The 20,812-nt window shown below is 43.5% G+C and overlaps 1 protein-coding gene across 1 annotated transcript in view; it reads left to right on the top strand.

Moving 5' to 3' along the window:
* Nucleotides 1-20,812, top strand: part of DNAH11 (dynein axonemal heavy chain 11) — a 380,134-nt gene that overhangs the window by 21,811 nt on the left and 337,511 nt on the right. Inside the window, exon 3 of the mRNA XM_069729806.1 lies at nt 3,735-3,878. Within this exon, the coding sequence (XP_069585907.1) occupies nt 3,735-3,878 (144 nt within the window). The remainder of the gene's footprint in view (nt 1-3,734; nt 3,879-20,812) is intronic.

Here is a 20,812-nt window from a genome sequence, read left to right as displayed (position 1 = left end):
CGGTATCCGAAGGGGCTAAAACAACTCCGTTGGGGCATTCTAGGTGGAGCTCCACCAGACTGGCTGGCGGAAGTTACCACCCAGATTACTCATGCCGGGGAGTAATGTGTTCTCTGGACGTCGCGTCTTCTGCCGCTCAGACACCCGGTAATGTTGTTGCCAGCCGTCGTTCTGTTTGGCTCAAGAGTCATCAAAGAAGTCCCTTACGAGCCTGGTTTTTTCAAGGATCACGTCCTTTCGGTTCCAAGCTGGACCAAATGATTAAGGACGCCACTGGCGGCACCAGTTCTCTTAGGCGGCAACTTCGGTCCTTTTCGGCCTTTTTTGCGTCGTTTCGCGGCATCAGATTCCTTTTCGCAACAGAGGCCACAGGCACGTTAAGAAAAGAAGGTATTCTTCGACTCACTCCTTCCTGGCGTCCCCGCTACTCCTAAGGTGGATTCTCCAGGTCCAGGACTGGAAGTTCCACCTAGGCATGACCCACGACTAGACTCTAGCCCGTTTCTCCTGTTCCTCAGGGACGTCTGGGTCTCCTCAGTAGAGGACGCATGGGCCAGGGCACTTGTATCCTCTAGATACAAAATCTTCATTTCACGGCTCTGGGATCGTTTTCTTCGAATCCCAACCTCCAAGAGACCCCGCTCTAGTCCCGGGTTTCTTTACAGCCATTGTTTCCCTCCTTAGATCCGGGGTAATCGTTCCCGTCCCAGTACAGGAACGGTTCAACGGTTCACAGGCTTCTCTTCGAATCAGAGGACGACAAGGTTCGTCCCAGTCCGGATCTCAATTTGCTGAACAGGAGGTTTCGTCGGAGACACTTCAGGATGATATTCCCTCGTTCAGTAATCGCTTCCATGGAGGCTCAGGAATTTCGGTTTCAGGCTCCCGAAAGTCTATCCATCTTCCCGACACTCTAGCCGTTGCGGGTGGCTCGTCAACAGGAAGAAGTTCCGTCTTGTTCAGCGCCTCGTATCTCCGGGCATGTTCTTCGACACTTGTCGGACCAGAGTCTTCCTTCCCGAAGACAGGATATCCCTCCTTTGTCAGGAAGTTTGCTTGCTCCAGGGTTTTTGGCTCCCCTCCTTTCCGATGGGCCCTAAAGGTCCTAAGGAGGTTGGTTGCAACATCGGGAGCAATTTTCCCTTCGCCCGTTTCATTCAAGACTTCTTCAGCAGGCTATTCTATCACAGGGGAACAGGTCTGTCTTCTCCCTGCATCGTCTGATCCGGCTTTCCCCCGGGTCAAACGGTTCCCCGACTGGTGGCCGAGGTCACTTCTCTTATCCCAGAGTAGATCCTTCACAGCATATCTTCCTTTCAGTTCCCTGGCAGGTGGTGACGACGGACGTCAGCCCGCTCGGCGGAGGCGCGGGGCTTTGTCACCTGTTCTTTTCAGGGTTGTTGGTTGGTGCAGGAGTCCTCCTTGCCGATCAATGTCCTCGAGTTCCGGATCATCTTTCTGTCTTTCCTTCACTGGGTAAGGATTCTCAGCAGCCTAGACAGACAATGACACAGCAGTGGCATATATCTACCACCAGGGGTGGACTCGGCGGTCTCTGGCCTCGGCCGAGTTTCCAGGATCCTCCTTTGGACAAAGGTAACGGTCCTGGTGAGCTCCGCAGTGCATGTCCCCAGCGTGGACATTTAGGCCGCCGACTTCCTCAGCCGCGAGGGCCTTGTGGCAGGGGACTGGTACTTTAGGAGGTTTCCTATCAGATTGCTCTTCGATTGGGGGACTCCAGATGTGGACCTCATGGCGTCCCGATTGAATAGGAAGGTCCCTTGGGTCGGTCCAAGGTCCCGCGATCCTCTCACAGTAGTGTTAACACTCTGGCCATTCCTTGGTTGCAGTTCGCGCTCCCCTATCGGTTCCCACTCCTTTCCCTTGCTTTCCAAGCTGTCGAAAAGATCAAGGCGGGATGGGTGTCGGTCATTCTGATCGTCCCGGATTGGCCCAGGAGGTCTTGGTTTGCGGACATCATCAATCTTCTCCCGGTCACCCCTGGTGCCTTCCAAACAGACCCGATCTGCTGTCTCAGGGTCCGATCTGCCACCCGAATTATCGGTCGCTCAGTTTAACGGCGTGGCTGTGGACTCCACAGTTCTAAGAGCGTCCGGTCTTTCGGCCCGGATGGGTCACGCTATAATCCAGGCTAGGAAGCCTTCGTCTTCTTTCAGGATCTACTATCGTACCTGAAAGGCTTACTTTCGTTGATGCGAGTCCAACCGCTTTTCACCTATGTCCTTTCCCTGCCTTCCATTTGGTTTTCCTTCAGGCAGGACTGGATTTGGGCTTCGCTCTCAGTTCCATAAAGGGCCAGGTTCCTGCGCTCTTCTTCCCTTTAAGAAGACGTTATCTTCTCAGCCACAGGTTAAGACCTTCCTTCAAGGAGTAGCCCACGCTGTCCCTCTGTACAGGGCCTCTGTGGATTCATGGGATTTAAAGGTTGTGCTGGTTATTCTCAGGGGTTCCCCCCTTTTGAGCCTCTCAGGGAGTTTTCCCTGTCAGTTCTATCTCGGAAGGTGGCTTTTCTCAAGTCCATCTCTTCGATCCGCCGCGTGTTTGAGTTGGCGGCCATTTCTTGCCGACCTCCTTTATGGTTTTTCCACCAGGACAAGGTGGTCCCAGGCCTCCGCCTTCCTTCTTTTCACGAGGTGGTTTTCATCTTTCCACCTCAGCGAGGACATCGTTCTACCTTCCTTTTGTCCAGCTCCGACTCATCCTCTGGAGCGATCGTTGTACAGGCTGGACCCCGTCAGGGCAGTGAGGATCTCCCTGGCTAGCACGGCCGCTTTCCGAAAGATGGATTCTCTTTTCGTCATCCTTGATGGCGTGCGTAGAGACCTGCTGGCTTCCAAGGCGACTATTGTTCGCTCGATCAGAACGGCAATTTTGGAAGCTTACCGGGTCAAGAACAGAGTGCCCCTCCTGAGATAAAGGCTCACTCTACCCGGGCAGTCGGCGCTTCCAGTGTGGTACGTCACAGGGGTTTTCGCCGACGGCTTTGCAAAGCGGCAACCTGGTCTTCCATCCACACGTTTCGCCGGACTACCGCGGACTCCAGCCTGGGCAGAAGGATCCTGCAGGCGGCAGTGGTGAGTCCTCGTACTTGATGGAAGTCTGTTTTTCCCACCCCAGGGACTGCTTTGGGACGTCCCATGGTTTCTGTGTCCCCCAATGAAAGGCGATAGAGAAAACAGGATTTTTGGTTGCTTACCGTAAAATCTGTTTCTCGAAGCCTTCATTGGGGGACACAGCTCCCTCCCAAGTTGAACAGCTCTGTTTACTGTATACGTTTGAGTTCTTTGAATACTCTTTGAGTGCTTGAAACTGTTAATCTATGGAGCGCCGTGGAATTTGTTGGCGCTATGTGGATAAAGTTTATTATGTTATTATTATTCTTTCTCTTTTACACGTTGCTTCTCCTACTGCTTTCTCACTAACTGAATATCCTACTTCCTGTCGGTAGGGTGTACACTGCAGAGGAGGAGCTAACTTTTTTATTTGCATAGTGTCAGCCTCCTAGTGGCAGCAGCATACACCCATGGTTCCTGTGTCCCCCAATGAAGGCTCCGAGAAACAGATTTTACAGTAAGCAACCAAAAATCCTGTTTTAATCGAAAAATAGTTATTAGTATAATTTTGGCATAAGGCACCTAGTGTTGTCGGCATATCTTACATAATTTTTCCATAATTTCCATTCCATTTTTTTCTTACACTATTTTTCTTTTCAGATTAATGTAAATGTAAGAGGCAAAACTGTTTACATCATGAAGAAGATGCCAACAACTATTGATAAAGAAAATTACAAGAAAGCTCTAATACTTGGGGAGATGTCTAGTGTCTCTTTTATCCAGACATCTACACTTGTAGAAGAGGTGAGGAAAAAAAAAATATTTAGAAACTTTAGTTGCTATCTGTATGCTTTAAATGGCTTTTCAACTCTAATCTTTTCTAAAAACCTGCTGAAAATCATAAAAATATAACAAAGCATATCAAATTTACTGATCAGCTTGCACGTGGATCAGGCATGTGACCTCTGCAGCCAGAGTCAGGGTCATGTTCTTCACCTATATATAATCTGAAATACTCAAGGTTTTATGGTTGATGAATTTGCAGGGGACTAACTTTTAAAGCACCACTTCAGCTTTTTCTTTTATACCATCGAAGTGGTGTCACTAATGTAAGTTCCCTGCCCCTAGTATATAATTTGTTTAGTATTATACTCCTCAGCCATCTTCATCTGTTATCTGTGCTGCTCTCGTCAGTCTCCTGCAGTTTATGGCTGGACGGATTGCTTCAGTCTTTGCTGGCCAAGCCGGTGGTCACTACTCCATGTAAGTCTATGAGAGCCAGGATGAGGCCAGAACGAGGAGCTCATAATCTTACATTGAGAGCTAGTGACCATTACCTCTGGACTTCGAGTCAGTCAGAAGTTGTTGGCACAAGATGGAGATGCGGGAAAGGAGCGGCGCTGTGATGGCAGGGGGTAAGTATAATGCCAGGGGCAGGGAACTTCAATTTTTGGCACCAGTCTAGTGGTGAAATAAAAAACAAAAAACCCCTCTGGAGTGGTACTTTACATGCTTTATTCTTTTGTAGGGTTAGTGGAGTAATTACCTCCCAGGTTTGAAATGTATTCATTAGCCCATAAAGCACCAAAACAAACTGGCGAGAAAGCATAGAAAAAAGATGAGGCAGTAGATCTTTAGTAGGACATGTGACCCAGAGGCCACATACGATCTGCAATGCTATATTTTGCGGCCCTCCCAACCATCTGTTAAAGGACGTATATTTTTCATGTAAGGCAGAGACAGGAGTTTGAACGTGGAAAGAGTAAGTAATGGTGGAGTCAAGTCTAGAGTAGATGAGTTATCAATTAACTTCCTTGTAATTTATGGGAGTAGTGAAACTCTCCTCTGTTTTGGCAACTCGCATAAACCAAAACTGAAGACGCCACATGCAGGATTTCTTCTATTCTGGAGTGTGGATAAGGTAGATAGGGACCTCAATCTCCTGATAGGTGGCAGACCTGGAAATGCGGGGAAAAAAACTCATTCTTAGATATTCACAATATGCCACAAGTGTCTCCGATAGTAATACACCTTAATGATTTATTGTGGCCTTTGGATTGGTTAAGCCTGATTATTTGGCCCTGAGACAAGAACATTTTGTGCACCCATGATTTATAGGAGCACCAGGCTTCAAAGTAATTATTAACAAGACCCAAGTGAAGAGTTTGTCTTGAAAAAGACTTAGGCTATGTGCCCAAGTTGCGGATTTCTCCGCTCAGTTTTTTTAAAAATCCACAGGTAAAAAGCGCACTGTGTTTTACCGCGCATTTCCTGCGTTTTCTTTTTTTTGTGCGGATTTCACCTGCGGTTTTACACCTGCAGATTCCTATTGAGGAGCAGGTGTAAAACGCTGCAGAATCCGCACAAACAATTGACAAGCTGCAGAAAACAAACTGCAGCGTTTCCGCTCGGTATTTTACGCAGCATGGGCACAGCGGATTTGGTTTTCCATAGGTTTACATGGTACTGTACAACTCATGGAAAACTGCTACGGATCCGCAGCCAAATCCGCAACGTGTGCACGTACCCTAAGATGCCATAATTGTGTGCACATATACCGTACTCAACAGGAATTCAGTTTTCTTAGAGATCTTGTAGAGACAGTTTACAGCTGGACTATTAACTTTTTCATGAGTTATCCAAAATCGTGGATTTACCCAGCCAAGGCACAATTGTGAAGCAAGTTATTTTTTGTGGCTTTGTAGCTTCCTTTTCTCCTCTAAACCCTCTACCATTCTGAAGATCCTGTTTTACCCCTAACCTGCTTACTGGCTATGATCAATGTACCCGAAGAGTCACCCTCAGTAGGGTCAACAAAGCTGTGACTTTGAGTTAGCAGTGTCAATGGAGATCAAATAATAACTACGGGAAGCTGTATAAGTAGATCTTCTGAAGATGAAATGAGTGCTATTGCCAACGGTGAACTGTAAGTTATGCTATGTTTAAGTCCAAAGTTATGCTTAATTACACTTAATTAGAAACGCTGAGTTGTGACCATTCATTAAGTGATTAGCATAGATTGGACGCCTTCTGCTTCTATGTACTGCATGACTAAAGTCTGGGTAGTGAAGGAGAGGGTGGCTTTGGCTTTCATCTGTTGCTAAGAAGACCCAATAAACAAGTGTGTGGCAATCCTAACAAGTGAATGGCATGTGTAACAGTTTAGTCTGGGTTTCCTGGGCTGCCAGGATAATGCCGTCCTCTCCAGCAATATATCTCTCCACGTTCATTTCACAATAACTGCAGAGCGCAGGACAAATATTTGCTCACCTGATTTGTTTCATGCATACACATATATATTCAAGATAAAAGAACAATTGGTGTTTTTTTTTTTTTTCTTTTAATTTTTTTTTTCATCTCGGTCTTTTGTAATAACTTCTCCAGCCGCAGAAGAATGATTAGAGTTCCTCAACTTTAGTCATCGTTCAGGGAGTGCTGCACCGTCTGTATTGTCCATCCAGGGTTACTGCTGATGGCAAATGGTGGAGGTGTAGCTTTCTACATGTGCATTTTTTTTTTTTTTGTTAGGAAGTTCTCCGGTTTGAAAGTTGACCAGCGATTTCTCATTTTTACAACAAAATGTACAAAACCATTTTTTTTTTTTTAGCGACCATCTCACATTTAAAGTCACTTTGAGGGGTGTACATGACAGAAAATACCCAAAAGCGACACCATTCTAAATACTGCACCCCTCAAGATGCTCAAAACCACATTCAAAAAGTTTATTAACCCTTTAGGTGGTTCACAAGAACTGAAGGAATGTGGAAGGAAAAAAGTAACATTTAACTTTTTTTTTTTTTTTTTTTTTTAACATTTTACTTAAGAACCAATTTTTTTTATTTTCGCAAGTGTAAAAACAAAAAATGAACCAAAAAATTTGTTGTGCAATGTCTCCTGAATACGCCGATACCCCATATGTGGGGGTAAACCACTGTTTGTGCGCACGGCAGAGCTGGAAGGGAAGGAGCGCCGTTTGACTTTTTCAATGCAGAATTGGCTGTAATTGAGATCTGATTCATTGTCGCGTTTGGAGAGCCCCTGATGTGCCTAAACAGTGGAAACCCCCCCACAAGTGACACCATTTTGGAAACTAGATCCCTTAAGGAACTTATCTAGATGTGTGAGGAGCACTTTGAACTCCCAAGTGCTTCACTGACGTTTATAACGTACAGCCATAAAAATAAAAAAATTTTATTTTTTTTTTCCACAAAAATGATATTTTCTCCCCCAAATTTTTATTTTCACAAGGGTAGCAGGAGATATTAGACCCCCAGAGTTGTTGTGCAATTTGTCCTGAGTACGCCGATACCCCATATGTGGGGGGACCACTGTTTGGGCACACATCGGGGCTCGGAAGGGAAGTAGTGATGTTTTAAAAAGCAGACTTTGATGGAAAGGTCTGTGGGCGTCTTGTTGCATTTGCAGAGCCTCTGATGTGCATAAACAGTAGAAACCCCCCACAAGTGACACCATTTTGGAAACTAGCCTCCCCCCAAGGAGCTTATTTAGATGTGTGGTGAGCACTATGAACCCCCAAGTGCTTCACAGAAGTTTATCACGCACAGCCGTGAAAATAAAAATATTAAAAATCATATTTTTTTCTACAAAAATGATATTTCACCCCCAAATTTTTACTTTCACATGGGTAGCAGGAGAAATTGGACCACCAAAGTTGTTGTGCAATTTGTCCTGAGTACTCTGATACACCATATGCGGAGGGGGGGGCACTGTTTGGGTGCATGGCAGAGCTCAGAAGGGAAGGAGCGCCACTTTGGAATGCAGACTTTTTGGTAGAATGGTCTGCGGGCGTCATGTTGCGTTTGCATAGCCCCTGATGTGCCTAAACGGTAGTGCCTAAACGGTAGAAACCCCCCACAAGTGACATTATTTTGGACACTAGACCCCCCAAGGAGCTTATCCAGATGTGTGGTGAGCACTATGAACGCCCAAATGCATCACAGAAGTTTATAACACAGAGCCGTGAAAATAAAAAAACATTTTTTTTTCACAAAAATGATTTTTTTCTTAGCCCCCAAGTTTTTTATTTTCCCAATGGTAACAGGAGAAATAGGACCCCAAAAGTTGTCCAATTTGTCCGGAGTACGCTGATGCCCCATACGTGGGGGAAAACCACTGTTTGGGCGCACGGCAGAGCTCAGAAGGGAGGGAGCACTATTTGATTTTTTTTTTTTTTGCAAAATTGGCTGGAATCAATGGTGGCGCCATGTCGCTTTTGGAGACACCCTGATGTACCTAAACAGTGGAAACCCCCAATTCTAACTCCAACCCTAACCCCAACCCTATCCATAATCCTAATCACAACCCTAACCTCAATAGGGGACCCTATTTCTCTGTCCTCTGATGTGCGATTAGTCCTCTGATTATTCAGCCACCAATTGTGCAAGACTCTCTTTGAGAGTCAAAATGAGAAAGCAAATCCAGAAAATCACCTTGTCTGATTTGGCAAGATTTATTTTTCAAATTATGGTGGAAAATAAATATTTGGTCATTAACAAAAGTTCATCTCAATATTTTGTTATATATCCTTTTTTGGAAATGACAGAGGTCAAACGTTTTCTGTAAGCGTTCACAAGGTTGGCACACACTATTGGTGGTATGTTAGCCCATTCCTCCATGTAGAGCAGTGATGTTTTGGGCCTGTCGCTGGGAAACACGGACTTTCAACTCCCTCCAAAGGTTTTCTATGGAGTTGAGATCTAGAGGCCACTCCAGGACCTTCATATGCTTCTTACGAAGCCACTCCTTCGTTGCCCTGGCGGTGTGCTTGGGATCATTATCATGCTGAAAGACCCATCCAGATTTCACCTGCAATGCCTTTGCTGATGGAGGTTTGCACTCAAAATCTCACCATACATGGCCCCATTCATTCTTTCATGTACATGGATCAGTCATCCTGATCTCTTTGCAGAGAAATGGCCCGAAAGCATGATGTTGCCACCTCCATGCTTCACAGTAGGTATGGTGTTCTTTGGATGCAACTCAGCATTTTGTCTCCTCCAAACACGACGAGTTTTGTTTCTACCAAACAGTTCTACTTTGGTTTCATCAGACCATATGATATTCTCCCTATACTCTTCTGGATAATCCAAATCCTCTCTAGCAATCTTCAGATGGGCCTGGACATGTACTTGCTTAAGCAGGGGGACACATCTGGCGCTGCAGGAACTGTGTCCCTGGTGGTGTATTGTGTTACTGATGGTAGCCTTTGTTACAGTGGTACCAGCTCTATGCAGGTCATTCACTAGGTCCCCCCCCCCCCCCCCCCCCCGTGTGGTTCTGGGTGAGATCTTGCATGGAGCCCCAGATAGAGGGAGATTATCAGTGGTCTTGTATGTCTTGCATTTTCTAATTATTGCTCCCACAGTTGATTTCATCACACCGAGCTGCTTGCCTATTGCAGATTCAGGTTTCCCAGCCTGGTGCAGGGCTACAATTTTGTCTCTGGTGTCCTTCGACAGCTCTTTGGTCTTCACCATAGTGGAGTTTGGAGTGTGATTGTTTTGAGGTCGTGGACAGGTGTCTTTTATACTGAGGTCAAACAGGCGCCATTACTACAGGTTATGAGTGGAGGACAGAGGAGCCTTGTAAAGAAGTTACAGTTCTGTGAAAGCTAGAAATCTTGCATTGTTTTTATGCGACCAAATACTTATTTTCCACTATAATTTGCAAAATTAATCTTGCCAAATCAGACAGTGATTTTTTTTTTTTTTCTGGATTTGTTTTCTCATTTTGACTCTCATAGTTGTTGTCTGCCTATTATGTCAATTACAGGCCTCTCTCATCTTTTTAGGTGGGAGAACTTGCACAATTGATGGCTGACTAAATACCTTTTTTTTCCCCCACTGTATTCAACAGAAGGAAGCTTGAAAAGGGAGATTGCACACTGCCATAATAATGAGGAGCTACTTGGTAGTACAGGTATAGGACCGCGCTGTCATCTAAACTGTACTATCTGGATTTACCGAATCCGCTGATGAACCAGCAGGATTAGCAATAGACGGGGAAATGCATCGGGGAGTAATAAGTGAGGAACACATAAATCTGATGTAGGTATTTATCTGATAATGCAGGGAAATAATAGGCGCTTAGCTTTATTAACTAAAGATGGGAAGCTACACATGTAGCATGGTATCCTATGTAAGTTGTTACTATTTGACTAATTTATATCTCTGCCTGTAAGGTTCGCAGTAGCCTAACTCCGCAGTCTAAGAGTATATGTCCACGGTCTGTAATCACAGCGCTTTGGACGGAGCGGAAAACCCGCTCTTCCCAAAGCGCCGCCCCCTTCTGTAAGCGCTGTGATTCCGGATAGGTTCATTGAACACATCTGGAATCACCGCACCCCATTCATAGGGCCCTGTGATTTACCTTGCAGCGACGGAGCCTCCTCCTTAATCTTACAGGGACCCTCTGGCATGCACAACGGTCTCCTTTCCACTTCTGCCAAGGGTCGGGAAGCCCCTGTCCATGCTCCGTATATACTCTCACAAGAGATGAGATTAAAACAACCCAACACATTTATTGTACACCTGATAAATGGTGTAAAAGGCTAGTTGTATAACCAGGATCTGAAAACAGATGATATCATACAAACACAACAGATTTGTAATACAGTTACAGCTACAGGATGTGCTTTACAGCAGGGCTGAATGCTGTGACCGCACAGGGCAATCTCTAGGGGGTAAAGCAGTTCAGCTCTATGAATGTGAATTCCCCCTTTATACTAAGGCTGCCGTCACACTATCAGTATTTGGTCAGTATTTTACATCAGTATTTGTAAGACAAAACCAGGAGTGGAACAAATAGAGGAAAAGTATAATAGAAACATATGCACCACTTCTGCATTTATCACCCACTCCTGGTTTTGGCTTACAAATACTGATGTAAAATACTGACCAAATACTGCTAGTGTGACGGCAGCCTAACAGAGGGTGAAGTAAGTATTGAAGACGTCATCAATTTTCTCAATAAATATATTTCTTTTTTTTTTATTAGATAGATTTTTATTATCCGCAAAGAATAAACAATCAGAATATTTCTCATGGCAATGTTTCATTAAACATTTACAGATAACTTTTTCCCCCCCGACCCAGAGCCCCCCCACCCTGCCCAACCCGAGACCTCAGCCAGAGCCACCCCACTTCCCATCATCATACAACCATTTGAATAAACATCCGTTATATTTCCATTGAATACTAGGTTCCCTATATTCTCATTTATCATCCTAATTCAAGTCCATCCACGGTTGCCACAGCTTGTGGAAGATGTCCAGCTTATTCCTTTTGGTGTAGATACTTTTCTCCAAAGTAAGTATATGCTCCGCTTGCTTAAGAAAGTCTCTTCTTGTTGGAGGTTCCTCTCTAATCCAAAATTTGGCGATCAATTTCCTAGCAATGAATAACAATCGTGCAATAGCTATTTTAAACATGTTGTCCGTAACAATTTCCTCCACATATCCCAATATGCAAGTCAGTGGAACCCTAGGGACAGAACATCCATACACCAGTTCAATACGATTTAAAACAACTATCCAGAAGGAGGACAGTCTAGGGCACTGCCACATCATATGCAATATCCCCGCCTGGGATTGTGAGCACCGAGGGCAGTCCGAGTTCTGCCTAAGCCCAGCCTTGAACAACCTGTCAGGGGTTCTATAGGCCCTGTGGATTACGAATAACTGTGATAGCCTGCCTGGTTCACTCATTGATATCTTGGGCACATATTCTAGGACCGACTCCCATCTATCATTGTCAATTATTAATAAATATATTTCTAAAGGTGCTATTGACATGAAGTTCTCACCAGATGTCAGTACCAACACATCCAATTCACACAGGGAAATAAATTAAAACATTGATATCCAGTAATTAAGTTATGTGTAATAATTAGAAATGACTCAGGGAAAAAGTATTGAACATGCTTACTGAAATGTAATTAATACTTCATACGAAAGCCTTTGTTGGTAATGACAGCTTAAAGAGAATCTCTGTATGGAGAAACTTGTCGCATGCATTGCTCAGTGTCATTTTGGCCCATTCTTCCACATAAACACTCTTCACATCCTGACGGTTCATTTGACTTCTTCTATGAACTCTGAGATTTAGTTTCTTCCATAAATGTTCTATGGGATTCAGGTCCGGCGATTGGCCGGGCCATTTTAGCAGCTGTATTTTCTTTCTCTGAAACAAATTGAGAGTTCCATTGGCTGTGTGTTTTGGGATCATTGTCTTGCTGAAATGTCCACCTTCGTTTCATCTTCATCATTCTGGTAGATGGCAGTAGATTTTTTTTTTTTTTTAAATCAAGAATGTTTCAGTACATTTGTACATTCATCCTCCCTTCAATAATATGAAGTTTGCCAGTATCGTAGGCTGAAAAACAGCCCTACGCCATTATGTTCCCACCTCCAAACTTCACTGTTGGTATGGTGTTTTTGGGGTGACATGCAGTCTCTTTTGGCCTCCAAACACACTGTGCATTATGGCATCCAAGCAGTTCAATTTTAGTCTCAACTAACTAGACTATATTTTCCCAGTATTTCATAGGCTTTTCTAAATGTTCATGAGCAATCTTTAAATGGTCTTGATTATGCTTTTTGATCAGCAATTGAGTCTTGCATGGTGTGCTTGCATACAGGCCATGCGGGTTGAGTGCATTACAAATTGTTTTCTTTGAAACAATTTTATACTTGATTATACCTCCACAGGTGGTCCTTGGCTCTTGAACAACTTTTCTGATAATTCTTTTCACTCTTCTGTCTGAAATATTGCAGGGAGCACCTGGTTGTGGCTGGCTTATGGTGAAATAATGTTCTCTTCACTTCTGAATTATGGCCCCAACACTGCTCACTGGAACCTTCAGCAGTTTTAGATTCCAGAAGAATTTCTATGTGTCGCAACAATAAGGTTGTGAAGGTCTTAAGTCAGCTTACTGGTTTAATCCATCATGAGATGTTTATTGTGTGGCACTTTGGTAATGAGACACTTTTTATAGGCCATCAGTTAAACCAGCTGATTTTATTTTTTTTACTAAGTGTCAGGATTGACATGACTTCATGACTTTTTACACTCCTCTTTCTTCATGTGTTCAATACTTTTTTTTCACTGTGTCATTTTTCATTACTACACATAACTTAACTTATGGACATCTTTGGTTTGATGTGTTGTTATCGACATCTGGAGAGCGTTTCATGTTAATAGCACATTTAGAAATATATTGACATAGAAAATGGGTAAACTGTTCAAAACTTATTTCTGCCTCTGGATCAACATGTTAGGGCATGTTAGGTTAGGCTATGGGTTGAACTAGATGGACTTACAGTCTTCCTTCAACCTTAACCCCTTCCCGACCTGTGACGCCACGTAGGCGTCATGAAAGTCAGTGCCAATCCGACCTGTGGCGTCATGGCAGGATCGCGTTCCTGCAGATCGGGTGAAAGGGTTAACTGAAATTTCACCCGACTTGCAGGGACAGGGGGAGTGGTACTTGAACCCGGGGGAGTGGCTTAGCCCCTCCCATGGCTACGATCGCTCTGATTGGCTGTTGAAAGTGATGTTTCACTGTCAATCAGAGCAATCGTAACCTTTCATCAATGAAAATTGATGAAATATTACAATCCAGCCATGGCCGATGCTGCCATATCATCGGCCATGGCTTGAGCCCAAGATCTGCCCCCGCCACCGATCTCCTCCCCAGTCCTCTGTCCTGCCCTGTGCTCTGCTCCTGTCTGCTCCCCCGTGCTCTGATCCTACCCCCCCATACTTACCGACCTCCGGTGTCCCTCCCTGTGTCCGTCCATCTTCCAAAATGGCGGGCGCATGCGCAGTGCACCCACCGAATCTGCCGGCCAGCAGATTCATTCATTCATTTTGATCATTGTGATAGATCATATCACAGTGATCAAAATAAAAAAACAATAGTAAATAAACCCCCGCCCCTTTATCACCCACATAGGTAGGGAACATAATAAAATAAAGAAAAAATATATTTATTTTTATTTTTCCACTAGGGTTAGAACTAGGGTTAGGGTTAGAACTAGGGTTAGGGTTAGAACTAGGGTTAGGGTTAGAACTAGGGTTAGGGTTAGAACTAGGGTTAGGGTTAGAACTAGGGTTAGGGTTAGAACTAGGGTTAGAACTAGGGTTAGAACTAGGGTTAGGGTTGCAATTAGGGTTAGGGTTGCAGTTAGGCTTACGGTTAGAATTCGGCTATGTGCACATGGAGCGGATTGGCCGCTGCGGATTCGTAGCAGTTTTCCATCACGTTTACAGTACCATGTAAACCTATGTAAAACCAAATCTGCTGTGCCCATGGTGCGGAAAATACCGCTCAGCGTTTTACACCTGTTCCTGTACAGGAATCCGCTGGTGAAATCCCCAGTAAAACACAGTGCGTTTTACCTGCGGATTTTTCAAAAACGGTGCGGAAAAATCTGCACACAAATCCACAACATGGGCACATAGCCTTAGGGTTAGGGTTGGAATTAGGGTTAGGGGTGTGTTGGGGTTAGGGTTAGGCTTGTGGTTAGGGTTTGGTTGGGATTAGGGTTAGGGATGTGTTGGAGTTGGTGTTGGAGTTAGAATTGAGGGGTTTCATCTGTTTAGGCAAATCAGGGGGTCTCCAAACGCGACATGGTGCCACTATTGATTCCAGCCAATCTTGCGCTCCCTCCCTTCCGCATCCCGACCCGTGCCCAGACAGTGGTTTACCCCCACATATGGGGTACCAGCATACTCCGGACAAACTGGACAACAACTTTTGCGGTCCAATTTCTCCTGTTACCCTTGTGAAAATAAAAAATTGTGGGCTAAAAAATCATTTTTGAGGAAAGAATGATTTTTTTATTTTCACGGCTCTGCGTTCTAAACTTCTGTGAAGCACTTGGGGGTTTAAAGTGGTCACCACACATCTAGAGAAGTTCCTTGGGGGGGTCTAGTTTCCAAAATGGGGTCACTTGTGGGGGAGCTCCAATGTTTAGGCACACAGGGGCTCTCCAAACGCGACATGGTGTCCGCTAACGATTGGAGCTAATTTTCCATTCAAAAAGTCAAATGGTACTCCTTCCCTTCCGAGCCCTGCTGTGCGCCCTAACAGTGGTTTACCCCCACATATGGGGTGTCTGTGTACTCAGGAGACATTGCCCAACAAATTTTAGGATCCATTTTATCTTGTTGTCCATGTGAAAATGAAAAAAATTGAGGCTAAAAGAACTTTTTTTTTTTTTTTTAACAAAAAAGTAGGTACTTTTTCATTTTTACGGATCAATTTGTGAAGCACCTGGGGGTTAAAAGTGCTCTAGATAAGTTCCTTAGTGGGTCCAAAATGGGGTCACATGTGGGGGAGCTCCAATCTTTAGGCACACAGGGGCTCTCCAAACGCAACATGGTGTCCGCTAAAGATTGGAGCCAACTTTTCATTCAAAAAGTCAAATGACGCTCCTTCCCTTCTGAGCCTTGTCGTGCGCCCAAACCGTGGTTCCTCCCACATATGGGGAATCGACGTACTCAGGACAAATTGGACAACAACTTTCGTGGTCCAGTTTCTCCTTTTACCCTTGGTAAAATAAAAAAAAAATTGTTGCTAAAAGATCATTTTTGTGACTAAAAAGTTAAATGTTCATTTTTTCCTTCCATGTTGCTTCTGCTGCTGTGAAGCACCTGAAGGGTTAATAAACTTCTTGAATGTGGTTTTGGGCATCTTGTGGGGTGCAGTTTTTAGAATGGTGTCACTTTTGGGTATTTTCAGCCATATAGACCCCTCAAACTGACTTCAAATGTGAGGTGTTCCCTACAAAAAAATGGTTTTGTAAAGTTTGTTGTAAAAATGAGAAATCGCTGGTCAAATTTTAACCCTTATAACTTTCTAGCAAAAAAAATGTTTCCAAAATTGTGCTGATGTAAAGTAGACATGTGGGAAATGTTATTTATTAACTATTTTGTGTCACATAACTCTCTCGTTTAACAGAATAAAAATTCAAAATTTGAAAATTGTGAAATTCTCTAAATTTTCGCCAAATTTCCGTATTTTTTTTCACAAACGCAAAAATTATCGACCTAAATTTACCACTAATATGAAGCCCAATATGTCACAGAAAAAACAATCTCAGAACCGCTAGGATCCACTGAAGCGTTCCTGAGTTATTACCTCCTAAAGGGACACTGGTCAGAATTGCAAAAAAATGGCCAGGTGGGTCATGAAGGGGTTAATAATTGTTACTATGTATACAGTGGGGAAATAAGTATTTGATCCCTTGCTAATTTTGTAAGTTTGCCCACTGACAAAAACATGAACAGTCTATAATTTTAAGGGTAGGTTAATTTTAACATTGGGAGATAGAATATCAAACCAGAAAATCACGTTGTATAAATGTATTTTCATTTTCAGTGAGAAATAAGTATTTGATCCCCTACCAACCATTAAGAGTTCTGGCTCCTACAGACCAGTTAGACATTCCTAATCAACTCGTTACCTGCATTAAAGACAGCTGTCTTACATAGTCACCTTTAGGCTATGTGCACACGTTGCGGATCCGCAGCGTTTTTTGCAGTGCAGAAACGCTGCAGATCCGCAATTGATTTACAGTACAATGTAAATCATTAAGAAAAAAAATGCTGTGCACACTTTGCGGAAAATCCGCTGCGGAAACGCGGTTTAAAAGAAGTAGCATGTCACTTCTTTTTTGTGAATCTGTAGCGTTTTTGTATCGATTCCATTATAGAAAACCGCAGCGGTAAAAAACGCAGCAAATCCGCAAGAAAACCGCAGCAAAAACGGTGCGGAACCGCACTAATAACGCAACAAATCTGCAGGTGCGTTTTCTGCCAGGAGAGGCAGAATCCGCACCAGAAATTCCTAAGCCTAATCCGCAACGTGTGCACATAGCCTCAATTGACTCTGTGGAAAGGAGTCTTTTATAATCAGTCAAACTCTAACCTCTAGAACATGGGCAAGACCAAAGAGCTTTATAAGGATGTCAGGGACAAGATCATAGACCTGCACAAAGCTGGAATGGGCTACAAAACCATACGTAAGATGCTGGGTGAGAAGGAGACAACTGTTGGTGCAATAGGAAGAAATACAAAATGACTGTCAATCGACATCGATCTGGTGCATCATCCAAAATCACACCTTGTGGGGTATCCTTGATCATGAGGAACGTGAGAGATCAGCCTAAACTACACAGGGGAACTTGTTAATGATCTCAAGGCAGCTGGGACCACAGTCACCAAAAAGGCACATGTGCAGACCCGTCTGAAGTTTGCGAATGAACATCTGGATGATTCTATGAGTGACTGGGAGAAGGTGCTGTGGTCAGATGATACAAAAATTGAGGTCTTTGGCATTAACTCAACTCGCCGTGTTTGTAGGAAGAGAAATGCTGCCTATGACCCAAAGAACTCCATCCCCACTGTCAAGCATGGAGGTAGAAACATTGTTTTGGGAGTGTTTCTCTGCTAAGTGCACAGGACTACTTCACCGCATCAATGAGAGAATGGATGGAGCTATGTGCTGTAAAATCCTAAGTGACAACTTCCTTCCCTCAGCGAGGACATTAAAAATGGGTCATGGCTGGGTCTTCTAGTAAGACAATGATCCAAAATATACAGCCAAGGCAACAAAGGAGTGGCTCAAAAAGAAGCACATTAAGGTCATGGAGTGGTCTAGCCCAGGGGTGTCTAACTGCATTCCTCGAGGGCTGCAAACAGGTCATGTTTTCAGGATTTCCTTGTACTGCACAGGTGATAATTTAATCACCAACTCATTATTTGTGTAGGTGATTAAATTATCACCTGTGCAGTACAAGGAAATCCTGAAAACATGACCGGTTTGCAGCCCTCGAGGAATGCAGTTTGACACCCCTGGTCTAGCCAGTCTCCAGTCCTTAATCCCATAGAAAACTTATGGAGGGAGGTGAAGCTCCGAGTTGCCAAGCAACAGCCTTAAAATGTTAATCATTTAGAGATGATCTGCAAAGAGGAGTGGACCAAAATTCCTCCTGACATGTGCGCAAACCTAATCATCAACTACAAAAAAAAGTCTGACTGCTGTGCTTGCCAGCAAGGGTTTTATGAAGTTTTGTTTGCCAGAGGAATCAAATATACAGTGGGGCAAAAAAGTATTTAGTCAGTCAGCAATAGTGCAAGTTCCACCACTTAAAAAGATGAGAGGCGTCTGTAATTTACATCATAGGTAGACCTCAACTATGGGAGACAAACTGAGAAAAAAAAATCCAGAAAATCACATATCACACGACAAGTTGTGTTTCTACCAAACAGTTCCAGTTTGGTTTCATCAGACATTCTCCCAAAAGTCCTCTGGATCATCCAAATGCTCTCTAGCAAACTTCAGACGGGCCCGGACATGTACTGGCTTAAGCAGTGGGACACGTCTGGCACTGCAGGATCTGAGTCCATGGTGGCGTAGTGTGTTACTTATGGTAGGCCTTGTTACATTGGTCCCAGCTCTCTGCAGTTCATTCACTAGGTCCCCCCGCGTGGTTCTGGGATTTTTGCTCACCGTTCTTGTGATCATTCTGACCCCACGGGAAGGGGTCTTTTGCGTGGAGCCCCAGATCGAGGGAGATTATCAGTGGTCTTGTATGTCTTCCATTTTCTAATTATTGCTCCCACTGTTGATTTCTTCACTCCAAGCTGGTTGGCTATTGCAGATTCAGTCTTCCCAGCCTGGTGCAGGGCTACAATTTTGTTTCTGGTGTCCTTTGACAGCTCTTTGGTCTTCACTATAGTGGAGTTTGGAGTCAGACTGTTTGAGGGTGTGCACAGGTGTCTTTTTATACTGATAACAAGTTTAAACAGGTGCCATTACTACAGGTAATGAGTGGAGGAAAGAGGAGACTCTTAAAGAAGAAGTTACAGGTCTGTGAGAGCCAGAAATCTTGATTGTTTGTTTCTGACCAAATACTTATTTTCCACCATAATATGCAAATAAAATGTTAAAAAAACAGACAATGTGATTTTCTGGATTTTTTTTTCTCAGTTTGTCTCCCATAGTTGAGGTCTACCTATGATGTAAATTACAGACGCCTCTCATCTTTTTAAGTGGTGGAACTTGCACTATTGCTGACTGACTAAATACTTTTTTGCCCCACTGTAAATTGTATCAATTTATATAATTTATACAATGTGATTTTCTGTATTTTATTTTTGATATTCTATCTCTCAATGTTAAAATTAACCTACCATTAACCCCTTAACCCCCGGAGCTTTTTTTGGTTTTGCGTTTTCGTTTTTTGCTCCCCTCCTTCCCAGAGCGATAACTTTTTTTTATTTTTCGATCAACATGGCCATGTGAGGGGTTATTTTTTGCGGAACTAGTTTTAGTTTTGAACGACACCATTGGTTTTACCATGTTGTGTACTAGAAAATGGGGGGAAAAATTCCAAGTGCGGTGAAATTGCAAAAAAAAGTGCAAACCCACACTTATTTGTTTGGCTTTTTTGCTAGGTTTTCTAAATGCTAAACCTGACCTGTCATTATGATTCTCCAGGTCATTATGAGTTCATAGACACCTAACATGTTTAGGTTATTTTTTATCTAAGTGGTGAAAAAAAAATTCCAAACTTCGCTTTAGACAAACAAAAAAAAATTGCACAATATTCCGTTACACGTAGCATCTCCATTTTTTTGTGATCTGGGGTTGGATGAGGGCTTATTTTTTGCGTACCGAGTTGACGATTTTTATTATACCATTTTAGTGCAGATAAGTTCCTTTGATCGCCCGTTATTGCATTTTAATGCAATGTCACAACGACCAAAAAAACTTAATTCTGGCATTTTGACTTTTTTTTTGGATTTGCTGTTTAGCGATCAGGTTAATGCTTTTTTTTTTTTTTTTTTGATAGATCGGGTGATTCTGAACTCGGCAATACCAAATATGTGTAGGTTTGATATATACAGTGGGGCAAAAAAGTATTTAGTCAGTCAGCAATAGTGCAAGTTCCACCACTTAAAAAGATGAGAGGCGTCTGTAATTTACATCATAGGTAGACCTCAACTATGGGAGACAAACTGAGAAAAAAAAATCCAGAAAATCACATTGTCTGTTTTTTTAACATTTTATTTGCATATTATGGTGGAAAATAAGTATTTGGTCAGAAACAAAATTTCATCTCAATACTTTGTAATATATCCTTTGTTGGCAATGACAGAGGTCAAACGTTTTCTGTAAGTCTTCACAAGGTTGCCACACACTGTTGTTGGTATGTTGGCCCATTCCTCCATGCAGATCTCCTCTAGAGCAGTGATGTTTTTGGCTTTTCGCTTGGCAGCACGGACTTTCAACTCCCTCCAAAGGTTTTCTATAGGGTTGAGATCTGGAGACTGGCTAGGCCACTCCAGGACCTTGAAATGCTTCTTACGAAGCCACTCCTTCGTTGCCCTGGCGGTGTGCTTTGGATCATTGTCATGTTGAAAGACCCAGCCACGTTTCATCTTCAATGCCCTTGCTGATGGAAGAAGGCTTGCACTCAAAGCTCACGATACATGGCCCCATTCATTCTTTCATGTACCCGGATCAGTCGTCCTGGCCCCTTTGCAGAGAAACAGCCCCAAAGCATGATGTTTCCACCACCATGCTTTACAGTAGGTATGGTGTTTGATGGATGCAACTCAGTATTCTTTTTCCTCCAAACACGACAAGTTGTGTTTCTACCAAACAGTTCCAGTTTGGTTTCATCAGACCATAGGACATTCTCCCAA

Source organism: Ranitomeya imitator, chromosome 6 (genome assembly GCF_032444005.1).
Source record: "Ranitomeya imitator isolate aRanImi1 chromosome 6, aRanImi1.pri, whole genome shotgun sequence".
In the NCBI taxonomy this organism is placed as follows: Eukaryota; Metazoa; Chordata; class Amphibia; order Anura; family Dendrobatidae; genus Ranitomeya; species Ranitomeya imitator.
Note: the sequence above shows the minus strand (reverse complement) of the source record. Positions and strands in the feature narration are given on the sequence as shown.